The sequence below is a fragment of the Tribolium madens genome, unplaced genomic scaffold (genome assembly GCF_015345945.1).
Source record: "Tribolium madens isolate multiple individuals breed KSU strain unplaced genomic scaffold, Tmad_KSU_1.1 Scaffold_91;HRSCAF=231;Tcas5.2_LG7, whole genome shotgun sequence".
Classification (NCBI taxonomy): domain Eukaryota; kingdom Metazoa; phylum Arthropoda; class Insecta; order Coleoptera; family Tenebrionidae; genus Tribolium; species Tribolium madens.
In genome coordinates, this window is record NW_025401063.1 from 13,418,556 (window position 1) to 13,441,629 (window position 23,074).

The 23,074-nt window shown below is 30.6% G+C and overlaps 1 protein-coding gene across 2 annotated transcripts in view; it reads left to right on the top strand.

Annotated features, from left to right (window-relative positions):
• The window catches only part of LOC123011177 (guanine nucleotide-binding protein G(o) subunit alpha), a 32,309-nt gene extending 9,339 nt beyond the window's left edge, over positions 1 to 22,970 (top strand). For both annotated transcript variants that reach the window (XM_044408503.1, XM_044408504.1), the window contains exons 2-8: positions 9,611 to 9,653; positions 16,135 to 16,276; positions 17,057 to 17,217; positions 17,272 to 17,400; positions 19,370 to 19,499; positions 20,627 to 20,780; positions 20,841 to 22,970. In XM_044408503.1, coding sequence (XP_044264438.1) covers positions 9,611 to 9,653; positions 16,135 to 16,276; positions 17,057 to 17,217; positions 17,272 to 17,400; positions 19,370 to 19,499; positions 20,627 to 20,780; positions 20,841 to 21,028 — 947 coding nt within the window. In that variant the 3' untranslated portion in view covers positions 21,029 to 22,970. The remainder of the gene's footprint in view (positions 1 to 9,610; positions 9,654 to 16,134; positions 16,277 to 17,056; positions 17,218 to 17,271; positions 17,401 to 19,369; positions 19,500 to 20,626; positions 20,781 to 20,840) is intronic.
• Positions 22,971 to 23,074: the final 104 nt, after the last annotated feature.

Here is a 23,074-nt window from a genome sequence, read left to right on the forward strand (position 1 = left end):
CCAACACAAGTTATTCTTTATTTAAGAAGCCGCTTTTCTAATTTTTTAGTAAAAGTGGACGGTTTTAAAATTTGTATTAACTTTGCATGCAAAGAGTGCTTATTAAGTATGCAACACCCTCAGCATTATTAATTCATAAGGTCGATAAAGCACCACACTACGTGTTATTATTCGTCACATCGGCAAAACCATTATTTCTAGAAAAAAGTGGCGACTTATATTGCAGTCAACGAGATATAATCCTCATTAATTAACTCCAATTATTGTGTATTTTCACACAGACTTGTTAAAAAACCTTCACACTCAACCTTTTTGGGTCGAGATATTTTTCGCATTAATAGTCTTTATTTTGAGCTTAACTCAACATTCACCAAAATACGAAACATGTTCTAATAAATATTCAGCTAAACACACCAAATTACGTTATTCGTTCCGTTTCTTGAAAAACAACACAAGTTGTAAAAGCACGTAATTCGTGACAAATTCAAATAAAATTTTATAACAAAGCGTATTTCTGAAGCTGGATTTTTTTGTAATGCGAATAGTTTGCATTTATTGAGGAAATAAATATATAGGTATACTCACTGTATCTACTTACTCATTTTTCAGTTCAAGTGTTAGGGTCGTAGTTTTCATTATTGCTAATAAAACTTCTGCTATGTAATTTAGTTAATTAATCTCAATTGGAAGAAAACTCAAAGAAATGTGTCGAATTTTACTTCGAACATTAGAGGATCAAATAAAGTTTTATAATCTTGCATGTGACACAGTTTCAGTTAACTTGTTAACTATCATTTCCACCACGGGTGGTATAAAACTGAAAAATTGCCAAATAGGTAGTTGTATTTATATGGAATTTGCAAATTTGCAAGATTGTTTGAAATAGTTTTTAAAAAAGAGCAGGTTTCAGAAATTTTTTCCCTCTTTAATAAAAGTTTCTCAAAATTTGACATGTTTTTTGTTGCCAATCGTATGCCAAATTAAATACACTTTCGACGGTCGACAACAAAGTTAAATAATAGTTATTTATTCGACGAGTTTGAGTGTAAATCGGACTCTTTATTTGACCGAGTGGATTTTTAAACCACGAGTGTAACGAGTGGCTTACCATCCACGAGGTGGAATAAAGCGTACGATTTACACTCAAACGAGTTGAATACAACATTTTATTCTTCGAATTAGAGTCAACAAGGCTTAAACTTGCTTTAAATCTGTTAAAAATAATTTGACGTTTTGTATTGAGAAATGCCAAACAGTTGTCAAAACTTCCTTACACGGGAGAAAAACCGTAAATTTTGACAGTGTCGAAGAATAAAAACTATTATCATATGATTTTTCTCATTTTGGAGCAATTATTGTAGATAGGTACAATGTTATATGTTCTTTTATTATGATGCTTTTATTCCAATAATAGTATAAATAACTTACTACAATTGCGGACACGCAATTTTGGACATTAAATTTATGTGAGTTTAAAAAATGTCAATGTAAATTATGCTTTATTGTCATTATAGTCGTAGAAGTGGGATTCTGCCTACCAATGAATATTACATAATTTTTAATTATTCCCTCACTTAATTAGCCAATAACAATAACTTGCATAAGTTAATTAGTATTATTAGCTTTCGAATTACTTCATTTGGTATTTGTTTTTTTAATAGCTAAAGAATTTACACTTTTGTTGAAAGGTTTAAATTAATGTTTTCCTTATGATAAATACTTTAAATTGTTTTAATTATGCGTCTTGACATTATGATAACTTTTTACTGGAAATGCAACACATAAATTTCAGTTCTTTACTCCAGAAGGTTTTTGGCAATCTCTTTTATTGTCTGTTGTTTTTTAATTAACAGCTTGGGTTGGAACGAGAATAGTGCTTAGGTGTTCCATGATTTGTCTAATCTTTATAGCAAGAGAACAATTACCTCTTAAGGAGTGGGTAATTGCAGAATGAAATTATTTTTAACTATTACAAGCAAATGGTCAATACATCATTGATAAGGGGAATCTCTGTTTGCATTCAGTTAATTTAACTCTGGTAGATAAATTTCTTTTATGTAACCAAACGCAAGGCCACTAGCACAATAAACATAGTGAAAGTAGGAACAAATTTAAGGACAAAGCAGTTTTGCTTTAGGCTTTTTCCTTATTTGTAACATTCTTTTACCATCAAAACACGGAATTTTCAAAAGCTGTATTCGGATACTTATCTCGATCTATGTCAGGTTGTGTGTACATAATAATCATTTTATTTCTGTTTTAAAATCCAAGTTTAGCCAACAGCTTTATTCGTGACGTCAGTACAAAGAGATGTGACGTTATCTGTAAACAATATGTTTGAAAGTGAAATAAAATGGTATTCCATGGCCATGAAACGGCAAATTTCCAGTACCATGTAACATCCAAACTTGAAAATTATAACCTATGTGTTAATTACTCGGTTTTGTCATTACAGTCCCGAATTCATACAGGGTGTTTCAACACTCCAATTCCGGTTTTTTGAACCTTGTTCCTGTCGCAGCGTGACGGATGTTTCTAAACAACTATATACATAAATTTATGAAACGTCATAATGTCAGCTGGACATTGCTTACGTGTGTTGCCATTAAACGGTGTTACGTTATTGTTTCTTCGATGATGACCACTTCTTTGCTACTTTTTCCAGACAGAAACAATTACGTTTATTACGTTAACACGCCACTCCCTCATGCTACCGTGCTATTATTAAAAATAGGATAACACAATACCTTCGAAATCCTTGCATTAATTTCCTTCATGTTCTGTTTATTTATGTAACAACACATTTTACGTCATCTTTACGTTTCTGCTTATTGTAAATATAAAATTCGAATAGGTAATCGTCTCTAGCAGCGTAATCTATGTATTTACAAAAAGTATTAGCGTCACTTGTGGTTTATTTAGCTCCGTTCTTTATGTTTTAACAATAATAACTTTAATTTTTTTTTTCAAATTAATACATTGTATGAACATTGAGTATCTCACAACACAGTTATGGGACAAATTGCCGCCGTTTTTTTACATTTTCTTAAGTACTCAGATTTTTTGTTTTTAAGGGGCCAGTCTTTTTTTTTTGTATGGGGAGAACTCATTGTAAAAGTTTCATGTCAAATAACTCACAAATGCTTCTACATTCTTGAATGCGGTTTTCAGGACATTGAAGTTCTAAAGCAACATCGTTCCTAATATAAGAAAAAATGCTTTTGTTAATAAAGTTTTTTAATTTTTTAATTAATAAATAAAAAAAAGTTTTTTTTCAAATAGTTTTCAAGTTATTTGTCGTTAACTATTAAAATTCTATTACATCCTTTTCTACTCAGCTCGCACCACGCTTGCTAACAATGCTATAAACTTAAACGTAATGAAGGATACAAAGAAAGAAGATGCATTTTATCCTGACATCTTGACCAAAATGTTTAGAAATCAAACATCGACAATGCGGTGTTTCAAGTTGGAGAAATACAAAAATTTTTTCAAATAAAAGTATTTTTTTTGTAATGTTCTTATGTCTTTAGTTTATATTTTGAGTGAATCAAAATTTGTGGAAAGAAGTTTCTCAAATTGCCAAACCGCCAAAGTTGTTCAAAAATATCAATTATTAATAAAATCTGATAGGGGTTTGTAGATATTGTATTTTGGGTTGCATTTAAAGTTATCTAGTCTCTAAATTTTCTGTGAATCACTCTGTGTAGGTACATACCGAGGTGTGTCTTTCCAGATGTACAATAATAATTTTCCAAAATCTAAATGCTTATTGATGATTGTTTTTCTCGTTAAATTGGATTAAATTTTAGTACCAACTCAAGCGGAAATCATGCTGTTTTGGTTAGGTAATAATATTCAGTTAGTTACACTATATTATGGTAATTTCACTTAAATTAAGGAAATAAATTGCCAATTAGATTTACACAACGTAATTTAAGAATTGTTAGAACTGAGTAAGTTTATTAATCTATTAATAATTTGATACTATGCCAAACCGTGTATAAATTTGGCACTAGCAATTTTGTTTGTGTATAAGTATTCCAATATTATTTAACATAAATTCTAATACTGTATGGTTTTAAGTTTTTAGTAAATAAATTGGAGCTTGTTTACATAATTGAGCGGAGTTTTAAGTATAAAAATATGGTAATCGAAACATGAATTAATTTACACCTAAAAGAAAAATTTTAGAAATTGTATTTAGGCTTTTTTACGAAAGTAGCTATATATTCCTCGATATTTTATGGTTACTATTATAAAATGAGTTTATAGTTCAACGCATTTTCAAAACTTATACAATAAAAAATTTACAGAAGACACTTTTAATGAATTAAAAAAAAAAATATTGGTAAAAAATTATTATACCATCAATTTATTTTGATGTTATTTCTTTATTAGGTTAGTAATTTTGAAAATTTTAAATTTACAAGTGTTATTTGGTACTTTAGTGATCAACTTTTATTGTTGAATTTGCATGAGTAGAAGGGTGTATAAAATTAGCCAGTAGGTATTATGAATACTCTATTGGGGTACCATAATAATTGGCCAAAATCCGTACACAGTTAAGTAAGTATGTCAAATTTACTACAATAAAAAGGTCACAGTAAGTAGTACATAATTTACCAATTGTAACACCTCAAATTTAATACAATATTTTATTTGACTCCTATTAAAAGGTTAAGAGACTTCTCGGATATTCTTATACTATATCATTGTGGTTTCATGGCAGAGCTGTCACGAGTATGAAGATAAGAATTATGATGAATTTTTTGCTGTTTAAATATAGTTAAAAATAAATGAAAATCTTTTTAAGTAGGTATGAACTAGCAAATATGCAAAATGAGTTTTTCTCGACTCAGTTCCAAGTAAATAAAGATTTGCTCACATGCAGGATGAAAAATTTTGAGTCAATTTTTTTTAGAATTTGTATAAATGACTAGTTTATCAGTGGCCACAACTACTCAGGTTTTAACCACTTTGTGGTTGAAACGCGTTGTATTTTTAAATAAAAGTTTGATGTGACGGGCTAATCGTGTTTTTGTTCATCGTTTTCAATACCAAGAAGATCCAAGAAAAAGTTGCAGTATAAAGCTCTGAATGTTTTTAAATAATTTGTTATTTACTCAATTGAAAGTAAAATTGGTAACTGAGTTTCGCTTCAAACTAAATATACTGTTAAATAAGAAATGACGTTTACAATGGAAAAGATTTATTGTTGTGGTTTATGGGATCAGCCTCTAAGGGTCCGCAAGGTTTATTAGGAGGACAATCTTTTCTACGCTGATTGTATATACATACATTTTTGCAATCAAATATGACTAATATGAATCACCTGTTGAAAAAACTATGTATATGCTAAAGTTGAAATTTTAAGTGAACATAAACTGTAACATTTACTATAAGTTAAACGTTAAACTTCTGCAATAATTATTTCTGACTATAAGCAACAATGTGTAATGATCATAATAAACACTATACTATTTTTGTTTGTTTGCAATGATTTATTAAACTTTAAACTTCTGAGTTATCCAAACATTTGCTTTATTGGCCATGAAAGAATTCATATACCTAGTTACTTAATCTTCCAATGGCACATCTATTATAAAATTATTCTATATATCTCTGAACTATGCATACATATATCTGAGGAATTCCGCTTTGTGGTGTGTTTTCAAATCTTGTAATCTCTTCCTCATTCCTCTGAGAGAAAACTCATGATGTTTCATTTGGTTACTAGTCTCTAGATTACTTGCATTTTGCACAATAAAAATACTTTTTTTATTGGATTTTAATTAAAAAAACAAGTTAAACACTGTTTAAGGTTAATTTTCTTGTTTGGCAAATGTTTGCACAAATTAAAGAAAAACAATGGCACAAGCTTCCATAATGAGCAAAATTTCCCATAGAAAAACTAGCAATTGCATCCGTTTTATTAAGTCAGATAATAAAACGTATTTTTTTTAATATTCATAATTATGTGTATGCGTATTGTTGAAACAAAGTCGCAAGATATGATAAGATGTCGATAAATAAGTTTATCTAGTATACTTTAGAATTAAAGAATTTTGATTTCTAATAAAAACTTAGTTAATTTTGCGGAGTACCACTTAGAATGAATTAAAAATAATCTAGAAACGAATAAGGAAATATTTGAAAAGCACTCTACATATATTTTAGATAACATACCTTACCTGCTCACTAGTTGTTTTATAAAAAAAAATATTAAGCTAATATAACTGCTTCATTATTGATACATTTTATAAAAGACTAATTTGCAAAGCCGACATGAGTCATAGATGCAGATATTTTGTTAACACGTTTAAAGTTTCTTGATATTGTATTACATTTGTTTGTGAGGAAGTAACCAGATTTACACAAGATGAAACATATTTTATTTTGTCAGAAAACGGCTAGCAGACCTGACCTGGCTTGACCATTTTAAGGGAACCTATCTCAAATGATTTCAAAATTATTGCACTCACTACGTTCACGGTACTATATTGTCTTATTATTCATTCTTATTAACAAAAAAAAATACTACTCTACAAATTACAAATTTTTACCATGTGGATAGCAGATTGCAGCCCTCGACATTAAAACCTAAAAGCGTCATTCCGTATAAGCTAAACTATCCATGTCAGATAACCCTGGATTTTTCCCCCTTTTGTTTACTCAACTTTGCATTAAGTAGTTGTTGAAAATTGACGATTCTGACCTTTTGGTCAACGTATAGCGGCCATATTTGGCCGACACAGTGTTTGTATAGCGTTTCTTCTATCGATCGGCATCCTATTATGGCCGCTTTTCTGCACAATGAGGCGAAAGCGAATTTCTCCACAACCTGTTGTCAGAGATGATCGATAACTACTAGTATAGCATGGAAGTGTTTGCAGTCAGATGTCAAGTGTTGATTCAGTTATATCTCTTATCGGTCCTTTCCTAATTTTATTTATGACCCTGACGTCTGATGCACTTTATTTTCTGAAAAATTTTGATTGAAATTTGGTGGAAAATGTCTTGTTTTTCTTACTTACTAGTCTCATAGTGCTGACGCTTGCCACATACAAATAGGACAATTAAAATCATTAACCCGTGATTCATTAGTTCAATTACGTTGTTATTACTGTGTTGTTAATACAAAGGCCAACTGTTGACTTGAGAACCACACTGCTAAATTCAATTATAGCAATTATTGCATCAATAACAAACTTTGTCTACATGATGACATTTTCTTTAATATTCCTTTCATCTTCCTACTTAAGTCTACCACAAAAATTAAGAGTGCATTATTATATATTTTTTTTTTAGTAACACTGCTGTTAGTCAGTGCGTGAGTCAGAGAAATACTGCAATTTCTTGTATACAATTTCAATTTTACACGAAGATAAACAATAACAATTAACAAGTGTGAAGAATGTGGATTAGATAAAACAATGAAAAATTTAAATATCTAAATAAAAAAGCAATAGATATCATAACCAATATTTGCAAATTGCGTGGAAGAATAATTACACGTTGCTGCAGATTAATTTATTTTCTAAGACGTAAAATGGAATATTTCCCTAAAAAGGTTATTATAAAGTAATAAAATAAATATGATTGCAATCAAAATTGTTGAATCTGGTTCACTTAGTAAATATTTACTCCCTAGGGGTTGAAGACATAATCAATCTCACCTACTGAAAACGTATCTACTCTTACTTCATTAGCTTGTTTAGTTGCAAACAGAACTGGTTGAGCTTTACTTTTACTTATTTTTTAAAAAGGGTTTTAAAAATATTAAAACGAGGTGCGGTCTCCAGTTTCTAACACGGAGGGTTGTGTATAAGCAAATCTTTTGGGAGAACCCTGCCTATACAAAATATTATGATCAAAATTCTTTTGTGTTCTGTATTGAGAGGATTAAATTGGGTTCACGTTGCATATTGCTCATTTTAATATTGCATATTATTCAGAATTTGTTTTCTTAAATTTTTACATTTTCTGTGTTTTTAGGACTTAAATAGGGAAAGTATGGAAAAAGAACGATCAAGCGATATATACAGGGGGTGCGCCAGAACTCAGGCCCCATAGAAAAATAATACTGTATGGTTTTAAGTTTTTACTAAATAAATTGGAGCTTGTTTACATCATTGAGCGGAGTTTTAAGGATAAAAATATGGTAATCGAAATATGCAAACAGTTTTTTTTTGTTATAATTTACGCCTAAAAGAAAATTTTTTTTACGAAAGTAGCTATACAGGCTGGAAAAAATGTTAAAAAAAAATTATCTATAAAAATTTGGAAGTTATGAGGGTTTAAAGTTTGCACTTTGACTCTATTTATTTTTATTCGAAAAATAATTTTCCAAGTTTTTTTGCTATAGGCTATTAAAAGAGGAAACAAGAAAGCTGTATTCTAAATTGTAACTCTGTTCAATGTTATTTGTGGCTTTTATTGTCCCTTTACTAAATAATTGTAAAAAAACATATACAAGATCATCAGTATTCTTAAATAGATATAAAAAAAATGTCAAATGTCAATTTTTTTTGACAGATAGAATTTTTTTAAACATTTTTTTCATGTTCCTGGTATCTTACATTACTTGAAAATTTTCTCTGGGGCGCGTGTACTGGCGCACCCTGTATTGAATATTGAACCGGTTTTCTGTTAGACAAAATTGTGAACAATTTTTAGATTCATACATTTAATGCTATTTGTTAAAAAGATGATAGTTTGTAAGTTCCCAGTTTTATTTCATAGAAGCCTGATAGTTTCTCCAGAAAAAATATTGTTCATATTATTAAACCATCCAGTATTTATTTTTAATAAGAGTTTTTAAATTTCGTATTGATTTATTTTGGACCAATCAAATGTTATTAATCATTAATGTTGTTAATTTTCAATTCACAATGGCCTACCGAATAATTGATGATAATAATTATGTATAAATCATAATCCGCTATTGGTGGCTGATCGCCAATAACCTGTTTATTTTCCATCGATCATTGCTGCTCAAGAAAGAGCAAATAATCTGCCGGATCTAAATTCCTCTGACACATTTCACACTGACTTGAATCTGTTTTTTCGTTTCACGCCATATATTTGCAATTAAAATAGCATCGAATCTGGAAAACAGATTGCTGGCTAATGTGATGCCATATGAAAATCAAGTACACCATTCACTGCTATCAGTGCCGAGGAGTATCTCATTAACTCCAGATGAGCGACATATGGAAACGATTCCGTTTTATCAAAAACTTTTCGTTCTTCTGCGAAAAATTCCTCCTTATCTGGATCGATTCCTATTTCACTGAAGTTGGAACAGGAACCGAGTCTGGCGGATCCTGGAAAACGCTTGGAACCGACTTCCTTATTCCAGCCGCGAATTACATCCTTCGCTTAATGAAACTATTATTAGCCGGCTCGAAAATTGCATTAACGCGCTTGTTTGACTACTGTCATACTAGCAAATTGATTTGCTACATAACAAGGGGCCTACGCCGACACTGACTGCGATAATGGTGACATGATGTTTGAACAATGAACGAGTACATACTTTATTAAATTTCTCAATGAATTTTTCCTCGTAACTTCTAATAATCTAATGAGACATTTTTTGTTACAGGCGCCGGAGAATCAGGGAAAAGCACGATAGTCAAACAAATGAAGTAAGTAGCCAAGTTTCACTTCCAGTTTTGAGTTTCTTCTCATATTGTTTCATTCTTGATCAAGTTGGTGGATCTTTATTATATTATTGTTTTGTTGTAACTTTCGGAAGAGTCCAATTCTTTTTTTCAGAAATTAGATTAGTGTCACGAAGTTATTATCTAATTATTTCTCAAATCTTTTCCGAAACCAAATTCACGTTGGTAGGGGTCTTCCATTTCTTGGATTTGTAGAAAATTTAAGCACAATTGTAAATATGATGTTTATTAAATAATAATTATAATTTTTTAGACAATGTTGTTGTTACCGTACTACGAACTAATAAATGTTTAATTGAATTAATTCGTGGGAAAAATACAATACGAGTACCTTAAAAATTATTTTTAGGTGATAGGCTTTTTATTGATCTAACAAACAATTTTCGTTTGTGTAAGCGACAGCACCATTACAGCGACTAATGTCTGACTCTTTATAACTGCCAAAGTCACCTATTAATACAACAAATACATTACACTGTAAATAATGCCCTTATCGATTTTTATTAACTCATAAAAAATTTAAGAATGATCTTACTCAACCTGTGGACACTTCAAATGAAATTGAAATTTAAAAATGTTGACTGCAATTCCAAAAATGTTTATACTGCTTTAATGGAAATTTTGAAGAATTCAAATTAACTGTCAACAGAAATGTACACTGTATACTGTATAGTATGTCCCCGAATTGAGTTTACAAGAGGAAAAATTTTTTCTTTCATCTTACGCCAAAACTGCAAAAGAAAAACATTTTTTGCTTCACCTGATGATGAAAATGAAATGTTAATTTTTCTCTTGATTTTAGACTATTTAACTTGCGAAAACTCATTTGTCAAAGTGACATCATTGTCAAAAAAATAAAACCGCCAATGTGATGGGATGAAAAGCAGAGAAAAAAGTCCAAAACCAAAATAAAAATGGACTTTTCTTTCTACTGAGTTAGAATAATGAAGTTTTAATTACAGAATTGCTCGTTTCAGGTAAAGCAAAAAATGTTTTTTCTTTACAGTTTTGGCGTAAAATTAAAGATAATTTTTTTTTTCTCTTGTAAAATCAATCCGGGGACATACTGTATATTTTGCAAGAACAATTAAAACATTAATTTTAAAGCATCGAATTTGAATACTACAGAGTATATCATGAGTGAAAAAACGTCTGAAGTTAAAACATTCTTAGTAATTGCTCCCTTTTTATAAAATAAATAACAAACTGGAACAAGTTTTATAGATGTTATTTTTTAAGTATCTTACTAAACATAATCTAAGTGTACCTATAATAGTTTTTCTTTGTGCACATTTTTATGTGTTTATTAGTCTCTTCTCAAATTTTTTGTAGATCCTCTGAACTAGTCTGTTATTTATTGTGTTTATTGCATTTTGCTATTATAATGTATTCTTGTCTTACAAAAAGTTGTAAAAATTACGAGTTGGGGAAATAACGTCTCATTATTAAAGAAATTTTTAATTTATTTTCTGATTATGTATGTTGATATATATTTTAAAGTTATTGAGTTTTTGATTAATTAGTAATTATAAATATCAATCAGATTATCAGTTAACATAAAGCAGGGATGATTTTGTTAGCTTTGTGGGTTTTACACTAATTGAAAAGCAATAATAAACTGTGATAATGGTTTAGACTACTTTATTATTTAGAGAATTTTTGCTATAATTGAACAAAAATTAAATAGTACATTACAAGCAAGGTGGTAAATTACCGCGAGTGCTTATGTATTATACATAATTATATATATTATGTATTATATATAAAGCACAAGGGGTAATGCCATTACCACCGAGGTTTGTATGCTATTTTATTCACAATCACATTATTTTCAGTTAAAAATTTGAGTAAAATAAAATTGTAACAAACGTGGTAGGCCATCCAAATGGCGTTTGATTTTTGACATTTAAAAAATGTCAAAGAAAATATTGAAATATTGTGTGAATCTGACTTAAAACCGTCGAAATGGAGCAGTGTAGTCCCTCAGAAGTAAGAGAAACTGCTACAAAAGCAATTGAATACTAATTTAGCAAAATATTATCCGTAACTTGACAATTTGAAAGAAAAAATTCCCGGTATCTTTGTAATTTTAAGGTTGGCTATCCTGCATATTACCGCTCAAGAGAAGTAATATTATTACTTCTCATGAGATTTAATGTGCTTCTCAACCTTTAAAGGGTTAGTAATCGGCATATTACATTGGTGATTGTGAATAAAAAATAATAATTTACACTTGAAAGAAAAACGCAAATTGTCAACAACAAAATTGTCTAATTTTTCAGAGATTTACATAGTGTATCCAAAAAGGTTAGAAAACTATCAAAAGAAATGTCGTTTTTAGTGGTCTTGCCAGTGCACTGTCATAGTCAGTGTTAAAAACGAAATGGAAAAACTTGATAGCAGTTTGGAAGATGCCTGACAATTATGAGATTGTGAATTGTGAGAAAAACAACGTCAAAAAGCTGGCATTTATTAACAGGTCAAATTACATTATAAAAAAAAACAATTTGCGTTTTTTTTGCACTCAAGTGTATACAGGCTGATTCACGAGGAATAATGAGCCTGACCAAATTCAACATTACATTTGTCGCAAAGCAACTTGCGAAAAGTAATGGTGGTTGCATCGAGAATTTGGTCAGGTTCATTATTCCTCGTGAATCACCTTGTACAATTGTATTGTTTTGAATCTGCTGTAACATTTACTTTAACTATTTTGCTTCTTATTTGAAGTTCATTATACTTTTTTATTATTTGTTTGAAATTAGTTTTTATGGGGATTTATAAAACAGTTTAGAACAACTTATTTATAAGATTTTTACTTGCATTGATTAAACATTTTCAAATTTTGCACAGTTATAACAAGAAACAACAGTTTTGATCCTAAAATGAGATTTGACATTGATTCTATTAAAAATGTATGTTTCAATTTTCCAAGATTTTCCGCCACCTTCAATAAATAAATCAAGTAGGTTGTAACCCTTCAAAATTCTAGTACTAAAGCATAGAAAAGTTCAGTTGAATAACTTTAAAAGTTCAATAGTGTCAAAAAAATAATAACAAGAGGCCTTGTTGGCAATTAATGGTGAAGATTTACAAATATTTGTTATTGAGGAAAGGTCATTTGTCAACTTTTGACTTACTGTTTTAGAGAAAAATTGTATTAAAAGATCAACTTTTTAAGTAATAATTACAATGAATAAAGCTAAGAGTAAAAAGAAGAGCATTTCTACATATTTAACTGCACATACTACATGAAATTGTGAAATAATTTTGGCTACTGCAACCTATTTTGAGAGTCCAAGAATAACAAAATTTCAAGAAAGGCATCAAATAAATGAAGCCGTGTTATAGAAATATCTGTTATTTTGCGTCTGATTTAAAAACAAACCGCTATTGTTGCAAAATAAATAATGAGACCATTATGTGTAGTGATCACAGGAAATTGAAATGACGACATCTGGCGTGTTACAGACTAAAAATCGTTATAATAAATTTAGCATTAAGTAAATAAATTGATGCAAACAAAGATTGTGTAATCGGTATTGATCAGTGATTAGACAGAAGAGGGTGGAAAAAGTTTTAGCACTCTCGATAGCATTCGTCAGGTAGGTATCTCGAAAATTTGAAATGGTAATGGATCAGAATAATAAGGCGACTACATTGAATACCAAAGGCCATTCACAGGCAGTAAAGTTTTTAAAACAGAAGCAAGCATGCACAAGACGGCTTCCTGTTTTTTACGGTCGCTAGAATTGGACCAACTTGAAAACACTCTGTTTTTTTATTGAAGATTTTAATCCAGATGTCTCTCATGCAGCCAAAACGTTCAAGCTTGTTTTTACAACTTTTTAGAATGATTTCTAATGTTGTCAGTAGAATTGCAAAGCTGTAGCCAAAGTTTGGAATGAAAATTATTCATCGGACACACCCACAAAAACTACCATCGAAAGACAATCGCAACCGAGCAAATATTGGACCAGTCTACGGCACGTTTGACTTGCTCCATTAGTGATTTGAATTTTTCAGGTTGAGCAAAATGTCATTCAGTTTGCGTACCGGGGAAAAACAGTTGTTGCGTGTAACAAGTGTTTCATGGTTCAGCCGGGAGTTTCAGTGAAAATTGCCCACAGACAAACTTTCGAGTGGGGCGTAACTAGTAACGTAAGTCTGGGATAGGACAGGTTTCCGCGCACTCGATCAATACGGTTAAAAAGTCCACACTGACTTTGCTTGTGATATCACACGAATTGGTCTAATCTAATCATTCTAATCGACATGTACACAATGAACATAGTTAACGACTAATGGCGTAACCAAAGGTACGGAACTAGGAAACCATTTACTGAAGACTGAGGTCGCAAGAGTTATTACAGGGTGTCTCTAAAAACAATGACAAAACTTGAACAGATTATAAATTCAGTAGAACAGAGAGGTATATTGAAAACGAGAAAATTTACCATTAATTTAGCCCATTAATTCATGATCAGTGATCAGTGATCACTAAATAAATTACGCTGTAATGATTGAGAAAACAATAAAAATAAAAACGAACCTTCATCGTTCTATATCTCCGAAACCAAGCGGTTTTCCCAAAATTATCAAAGAATAAAATATTCTTAATAATTCAAGGAATCACCACTTGAATTTTTGACATATACAAGCTGTGTAATAAATCGCGCCCCAGAGAAAGATTTCGAGTAAGATAAGATATTAGGAACATGGAAAAAAATGCTTAAAAAATTCTATCTGTCAAAAAATGTTGACATTTTTATGTATGTTTAATGATACTGATGATCTTGTATATGTTTTTACTTTCCTTATCCTATAAGGAAAGTATTGTAATCGTCTGAAATTTGACCTACCTATATTTTTCCATTTCGAATTATAGCTTCAAGACACCAAAAAAGTTGGTTTGGGCCATTGGGTCGTTTGTGTGTGTGTCTGTCTCTAAACAGCACATCTCGAGAACGATAAATGCTAGAAACTTCAAATTTGGTATGTAAGTTGCTTGTAGTAAGGGGACGTAGCACGGAACAATTGGTAAAAATCGGTTTCACCGTTCGGCTGCAAAGACCAAAAGTCGGCCGTAAAGCGGCCGCAAAATTATACGGTTGAAGATACAATAAATTGATGGGGATACAAATTATTTAGAATCATGAAATATACGTTATTAAACAGTAAAATGTAATAAAGCAATAATAACAATGGGTACCGAAGTAAAAAAAAAGTGCACCTTATACTCGAACCTGCGTCAACTATGATCTATTTGGCGTGTAATCCGGCATTAACGCAAGGTTAGGTTTGCTATTCGGATTTCCAACACTAAATTATTGTCGTTAGGATGTTTTCCAAATAAGAATAAGGTAAATCGTGTGATGTTCACACCAGATTTTTTATAATTTATTAGTAAAGGTACAAAAATTTTGCCAATAGAAGTCACAAATAACATTGATAAGAGTTACAATTTAGGATACTCCTTTCTTGTTTCCTCTTTTATAACCTGTATCAAAGAAACTTGGAAAATTATTTTTTCAACAGAAATAAACAGGGTCAAAGTTCAAAAATTTAAACTCTCATAACTTCGAAATTTTTATAGATAGAATTTTTTTAACATTTTTTCCATGGTCCTTGTATCTTACCTTATATGGCCTTTTTCTCTAAGGCGCGAGTTTTGGCGCACTCTGTATTTAGTAAACACTTTGTATAGTTATTAATGTCTTCTATTCATGACACCTTATACTTTCTTAGTTGTAAAAAAAATTGGATGTATAACACAAATAATATACAGGCTGGATTATAAATAACGCCCCAAGACATAACTTCATTATTTTCAAAGATATGAAAATATTCCTTTGATCAAAGTTGAACAGTTTATCAGTCGTATGCTTGTCTTTGATAAAATTAATATAAATTTTCTATTCTTTCCATAGCCTACTTGATTTAATTGTCATAAATACATAATACTTAATGAGCTTGTTAAAAGACAATTTAACGAGGAATCTAAAAATAATAAAATATTCGGGTGTCCCATTTAAAAAACTGAAATTGTTGTTACTTTGGATGAAACAGAAAGCAGCATTGATTGAACATTTGTTTCAAAAAATAGATGATAATAAACTGCGAAACAGCTCGGCGCGTTTTCTATAATCTAGCTTGTATAATTTAATGTATTTTATAATTATGATTTAATGTTGAGCATACATGTGCAATAAATTAAAAAAGTTTTCTTCTGTAAATTCTCTAAAAACTTTTTAAATCTTTATTTAAAAAGTAAAATCGTTATTTATTTCAAAAAAGATTTGCGGTAATGTCAACTTACAGTATGTTTATGGGCTAAATAGTAAGTACTCCTAATAAATGTAAATTTCTTTCTCCTTCCGCTCGTAATCGCATAATAATTGCTGAATTTTTTCGTGACATTGATTGATGTACTGTTCTGTTCCAGAATTATTCACGAAAGTGGATTTACAAGCGAAGACTTCAAACAATACCGACCGGTGGTGTATAGCAACACTATTCAATCCCTTGTGGCCATCCTGCGGGCCATGCCAAACCTCGGAATCAGCTACGGCAACAACGAGCGAGAGGTAAAGGAAGAAAAAATGTTTTCTCCAAAAATTTATGTATTGTAATACATGGAATCGGCGGTTTTCCAGTACAAAAAATAACCACGCCGAACTATTTCGAGCGTAAAATATTGTAAAGTTTAAATTAAAATTGCGTTCTTGGTGCTGAAATAATAAATAATTGACTTAAAATAAGTCCAATATATTCGGAGAAACAAATATTTATATTATTAATGTTTGGGTGTTGAACGGGGCCGGAACCTGACATGTGAAAAAGTTTTCAGCCGGCGCAAAGAATACGAAGGGAGTCTATAGTTGGAAAAATGGGACCTAAGGCAGATGTTGTTTGTCTTTCTGTTTGAGCTTCCTTCCAATCACTGAACAGTTTGCAGGTTAAATACATAAAATATCCAACTATATTTTGTAAAGAACCGAGAATGCAAATAAAATGAAATTTTTATATATTTTTGTTTTTTTAGCATTGCTCTTAAATATTAACTTATGAGCAGTTTTCTCTTAGATTTTGTTTTTAATTTTCGATGTGGAAGTTTTAAATTGAAGTATTTTGACGGTGAAAATCTAAGTTGGGACAACCTGGAGACACTGTAATTCGGGTAGATTAATTATGGTTCCACTTTTGCGACATAAAATGAGACCACTTGCGGATTAAAGCCAAAGTTTATTTTCCAAGCGGCAAAGTACACGTTCATTCACCGCAACCAAAAAGGGCAGGCTTCCAATTTCCATGACCTTGTTACCTGTTGCTGTACTAAATTAAAATAATTCCAATTTCGCCAACAGATCGATGGTAAAATGGTTTTCGACGTTATCCAAAGAATGGAAGATACTGAACCTTTTTCCGAAGAACTCCTCGCCGCGATGAAGCGGTTATGGGCTGATTCGGGGGTTCAAGAATGTTTCGGTCGTTCCAACGAATACCAACTGAACGATTCCGCTAAATAGTAAGTAAATTGGACACTTATTCATGTCCCAGAATCGATCGTGTTTGTTTTTAGTTTCCTGGACGACCTGGACCGATTAGGTGCCAAAGATTATCAACCTACGGAACAGGACATCCTCCGCACAAGAGTTAAAACGACGGGAATCGTAGAAGTGCATTTCTCGTTTAAAAATCTCAATTTTAAGTAAGTTTGTCAAATTTATTTCAGTTTCAGGAGGTTTCATATTCCAAGATTCTCTCTTTTTTTTTAATGGGAACCTAAATCTACATGTATAGTAAGTCCCCTGATTGAGTTTACAAGAGGAAAAACAAATCTTTGATTTTACGTTAAAACCGCAAAGGAAAAATATTTTTTGCTTCACCTGAATCAAGCAAATCTGTACTTAAAACTTCATTATTCCGATTCAGTGAAAAGAAAAGTTAATAATTTTTCTGTACTTTTTAAGTCCCATCACATTGGCAGTTTTATTTATTTGACAACTATATGTCACTTTGACAATTTATTTATTAATTAAATAATGATAGTTCTTGTTAAAGATGTCTTTGGTTTTTATCTTGAATCTGTTTCTTTGAGTTGCTATTTATTAATAGTATATTATAATACTAGTTTATAAGCAAGGTAGGACTTAAAAAGCAGATAAAAATTATTCTAAGTTAAAAGTTAGTCCAAAATTAAGAGAAAAATGAACTTTTCTTTCTACTGAGTTAGGATAATGTAGTTTTGATTATAGATTTGCTCGTTTCAGATAAATCAAAAATTGTTTTTCCTTTGTAGTTTTGGCGTAAAATCAAAGATTTTTTTTTCCTCTTGTAAACTCAATTCGGGGATATACTGTATAGCTTCCAGTATTCGTGTTCTTTTTAAATTTTGGTTGTGGCATTGCGAGTTATAGCAATTTTTTACCTTTTACTTCTTTTTCAAATAAAAGGACGTTTGCTTTTTGTTGTGCTTTTTGTCAATTTCAAGTCAAATTTTTGAAAGAGCAATGTAAAGGGTTTTGAAAAACTAACCTTGTAACACTAGGCCAAATTTGAATTTGTTCCATAACTAAACCTCCTGAAAACCTACAATATTTAAATAAGTTGAGTTATTTCGTTTTTTTTTGAACTCTTACTTTTTTTACCTTTTGGAATATCATTCACAATTATTAAATTCTTCTTGTCTATTTCACATTAACAAAATATTTTAATATTCACGTTATCTATGAAATGTAAAGTTGGTTGCTTCAAAAAAATTTCAGGCTCATTATTACTCGTGGGACACGCTGTATAACTTTTGTTCGATCGAAACAATGCGGTTTTTATTTATTTTTATGTTTTAAAGACGTAAGAGTTGCTTTAACGCTAAATCAATAATTATTTAGTTAAAATGTTGGTTTTATTTAAAAACAAACATAAATTCTATGAGTAAATACAAGGTGAACCAAAAGTAACGCACAAAAATCATAATTTTATGTGTCGTTTTTTAAGAAAATCCTCGAACATGTCGATTTTACTTTTGTAAATGATACATTTTCATCATAATAATATTTATACCGTCAGTGACTCTTAAGGAACGACGTTATCGGTATTTTTTAAATGGCAACCAACGTTTTTATTTAAACCCAGTGACGTCATAAATGTTGCAATACTGTCGAAATGTAGCATTTATAAAAATAAAATCGACCTATTCGAGGATTTTTTTGAACAATGACCCATAACAAAGATATGAATTTTATGCGTTACTTTTAAATCATTCTGCATATGTATGTATATTTTGGCACAATAATTTGCACTATGTAATTGGATTTAAAAGTTATTTTAACGTGTGACAATTTAAAATTGAATACTGCTATATTTTACTTGTATTTCTATTGAAGAGTTGAGAGAGCGCAACTTATTTTAACAATTGTTGTGGGTTTTCTCACGTAAAAAACAACCGTGCACACAATTTTCATAGCACAAAGTCTTACCCCAAGTTTGAAATGTGTTCACTCCAGTCTCACAGTCTTTTGAAATATTAAATGGCTACATTTTTAGCAGCTGCTGCAACCCATTTCCACAGTTTCTTTCATTGTGACTCATGGAATTAAATGTGCTGAATTCAAAGAACCTTTTATGTGTCGCAGTGAAATAAATACATCGTATGTTACATTTGTAATTTACTTTTACAGATTATTCGATGTGGGTGGTCAGAGGTCGGAAAGAAAGAAATGGATTCACTGTTTCGAAGACGTGACGGCAATTATTTTCTGCGTAGCAATGAGCGAATATGATCAAGTCCTACACGAGGACGAAACGACAGTAAGTTGTTATTCAGACATTCAACAAATAAATCAGTTTTTTGGATGCTATAACTGTAACATCTCCGACATATGTAGATGTAATACATTAGTGCGTTATAAATTTTCATTTGTAATTGTCCCAAATCGCGTTTTAAGTGCCGGTAGGAAATTGGCTACAGATAAAATAAAAGGAAATAATTTATAATGTGGTTATCTAGCAAGGTTTAAAACAAATAGTTTCATGTTTGTTGCGTTATTAATAGAGCCGTCAAACCAATTTTAATGGAATCTAATCTTTCATTACGATCAAGGGAAAATTTCCGGGAAGTCTATTTTTATGGGTGCATTCATTTTCCAACCTAATTTCGTGATTTTTTTCTCATTTCATTTCAAGCTCCAAATAACTTAATTTGATTTGTCAAGTGGCACCGAGTGCTCTCCGAGTTTAAATCAAGTGGCGTCATTTTGAAAGCCAGTTAAAAAATCGAACGCGGAGGGGTGGGTACTCACTACATTACAAAATGTGCTTTATTTAAAATATGTTTTGGGTTAAATACGAATTTTTTAACTTAGTATAATGTTTTTTTTTTTAAATTGGAAGTTTTGGCTTTGATAATTTTTATGCAATGTTAAACGAAACATTCATTATTATAGACACTTTTCTACCGATCAATATTCTCTAATTAACTAACTAGAAATGTAATAATTCAGGTTTTCATGATTTTTACTCATTTGATTAATATTTTTATTTGGCGCAATTCAATCACGCAATGGCGTCAACGTATTTATAATAATAATCATAGTAGGTAATAATAATAAGAATAATCCATCCAAATTATTGTATCTGTATATAAATATACGTCACAGGATTTCAACCACATAGCATTTTAGAAAATTTTCTATTCTCTGATTTCTAATTTTATAATTTAAACAGGGGTTCATTTTTTTGTCAATCGTTTAAGGTGATTAAAAAATGAAGATAATAGGAGACGTCAAACAATCAAATGATTGAGAATGCGTTGAACATTCTCAAATTAAACAAAACATCCAAAATCCAAGATTAAAAAATAGAACTTACGACACTGGAGGAAAACGACTATTTATTGAAAATTTTACTTCATGGCTGAGTAATTTTTTCTGTTTCAGAACCGAATGCAGGAGAGTTTAAAACTTTTCGATTCGATCTGTAATAACAAGTGGTTCACAGACACGTCTATAATTCTCTTCCTTAATAAGAAAGACTTGTTCGAGGAAAAAATTAGGAAGTCGCCTTTAACAATATGTTTCCCCGAGTACGCAGGTCTGTGTAAAATGAATTTGTTTTGGAATATTTTTTGATAACGCGTTATGTATTTTAAAGGTGCGCAAGAATATGGCGAAGCTGCAGCGTACATCCAAGCACAATTTGAAGCGAAGAACAAATCGACAACAAAAGAAATCTACTGCCATATGACCTGTGCCACAGACACGCATAATATCCAGTTCGTATTCGATGCAGTCACTGATGTGATCATAGCTAATAATCTACGCAACTGCGGCCTCTACTGAGAAACCTCTAATTACTATTCCTTTTCATACATTATTGACTTTAGTACATGGTTAAACCAAAAAAATAAAACAGACATGGTAGTGCCGGTGTATTTGTTAAACGTTACGGTACTTCTCATTCACGGGAAGTCCCGGCAACGTTTACTGTTATAATTGTACCAAAGTTGAGTGAGATGTTGAAATGTGTTCTTTTCTGTTGATCGATGACTTAGTTGGTGAGTTTGACGAAATTAGTACTACAAAAACAATACAAGGGGTAGCTCTTCTGTGCTTGATAATAACATCGGTTGACAATGTTGAATTTTATTTTTCTGTCTCTATTTAAAACGTATTTATTTTGATGTAATCTGTGCACAAAATAAGTTTTTTTAAGATGAATTTATTATATACAAGATAGTGTGCCATTAAAAAGAGATTGCATTTATCAACGTATTATTGTAGTTGCTTTCTTTTTCTTCTAAGTTATTTGTTTTTTTTTAATATATTATGGTTCAATGTTATTTATGTTTATATAATTTTAATGAATGAAAAAGAGCTATATTACATAGGTTTAGTTACCAAATTTGTAAAAACTAAGTATGTGTTAATGATAATGTGGAACCAAATTATTACTGTCTGGCTCAAGTAGCGTTCATCTACAATATGGTAATTAATATTAATTATAATAAACATTCTAATTATAAAGCCTACTTGTGTGTAATTAGTTTTGTCAAAGTATAATATCAAAACATATTTTTATAGATTTTGTTATTATACTTTATTGTCCGAATTGAATCAGGAAATTATGGACCTTTAAAAGAACAGATGCAAATATAATATAATACATTAATGTGTACATAAAAACTATATGGCGCTTTAGCAGATTTAAAGTAGCTTCAGTACCATTTCGTAGCGTAGCCAGTGCATTTACTTTGGTCATACTGTAATTTAATGAATGACATGCATTTTTAAATGATACATTCCTCTCAATATTTTGTATCTCCCATTTTATGCTTTTTTTACAAAGAAAAACAACAAATTGTAAGTGTATCTAATTATTCACTCTCTCTAATTCACTGAAGCAGACGTTATTTGAATACAATCATCCATTTTAGAGCAAAAACTAGTAATTGTCGTATCAGTATAACAAAAGTAACGTAAAATACATAACAACTCCGACAAGTGGGCACTAAACAACCTTTTATTGATATTCGATCCTTGTTTAGAATTTCGCCAATTTTGTTGTGTATTCTATGTTAATTTTGCGCATACAACCAAACTGTTATGTAAATTGTAGTATTTAATATCTGGTAGTATCCTATTGAATCATGATTAAATCTCTAGTCAGTTTATTTTCTAATTGTGACTACGGCATTATAACTTTTTTGTAATTTATTTCAAAAATAAAATAAGATGTAACCCACAATTGTTTTAATGCAGGTTTATGTTGTGCGACATCTACACAGCTAGAGAAAAAGTAGTCCAAAATGGACAATTAAACTTGTAGGTAGGGCGCGGACAATTTTATTATTTTGAATGCACAAAACGTGAACGAATAAAAGTTGCTTTCGCATTAATTATCCAAACGATTTTTCACACATTTTTGTACTTGACGTCTCGTGGATTTAAAACATATCTTTAAGCAATTGGTCCTCATTTCTTCAACTCAGTTTATGTGTTATTTCGACATGCTCATAACGCTACATCAATTTGTTCGATTTAAACCATGAGACTGTCCAAGTTTTTAGCCACATGTACACGCATACTATTGACTTGTTGCTTTGTTGTGAATAAGACTAATTATAAGAAGATTATTAAAGGTACGGCGCTAGTTAAATGCAGTGAATGATGTACATGTTTTCCAATATCAGTAAATGTAACATTCATAACTGAGGTTGTTCTCTCATTGTATGTTTGTTTCTCTGTGATGTGAATACGATAAATAAATTTTACCCATTTCGAATTTTTATTTGCATTTCCACAGCTATTAGATCCCATATTTTTTATACATATTGTAAGACTCATAAGAAAATTCCTGTTGGAATATTTTTCTAAATCACAATTTTG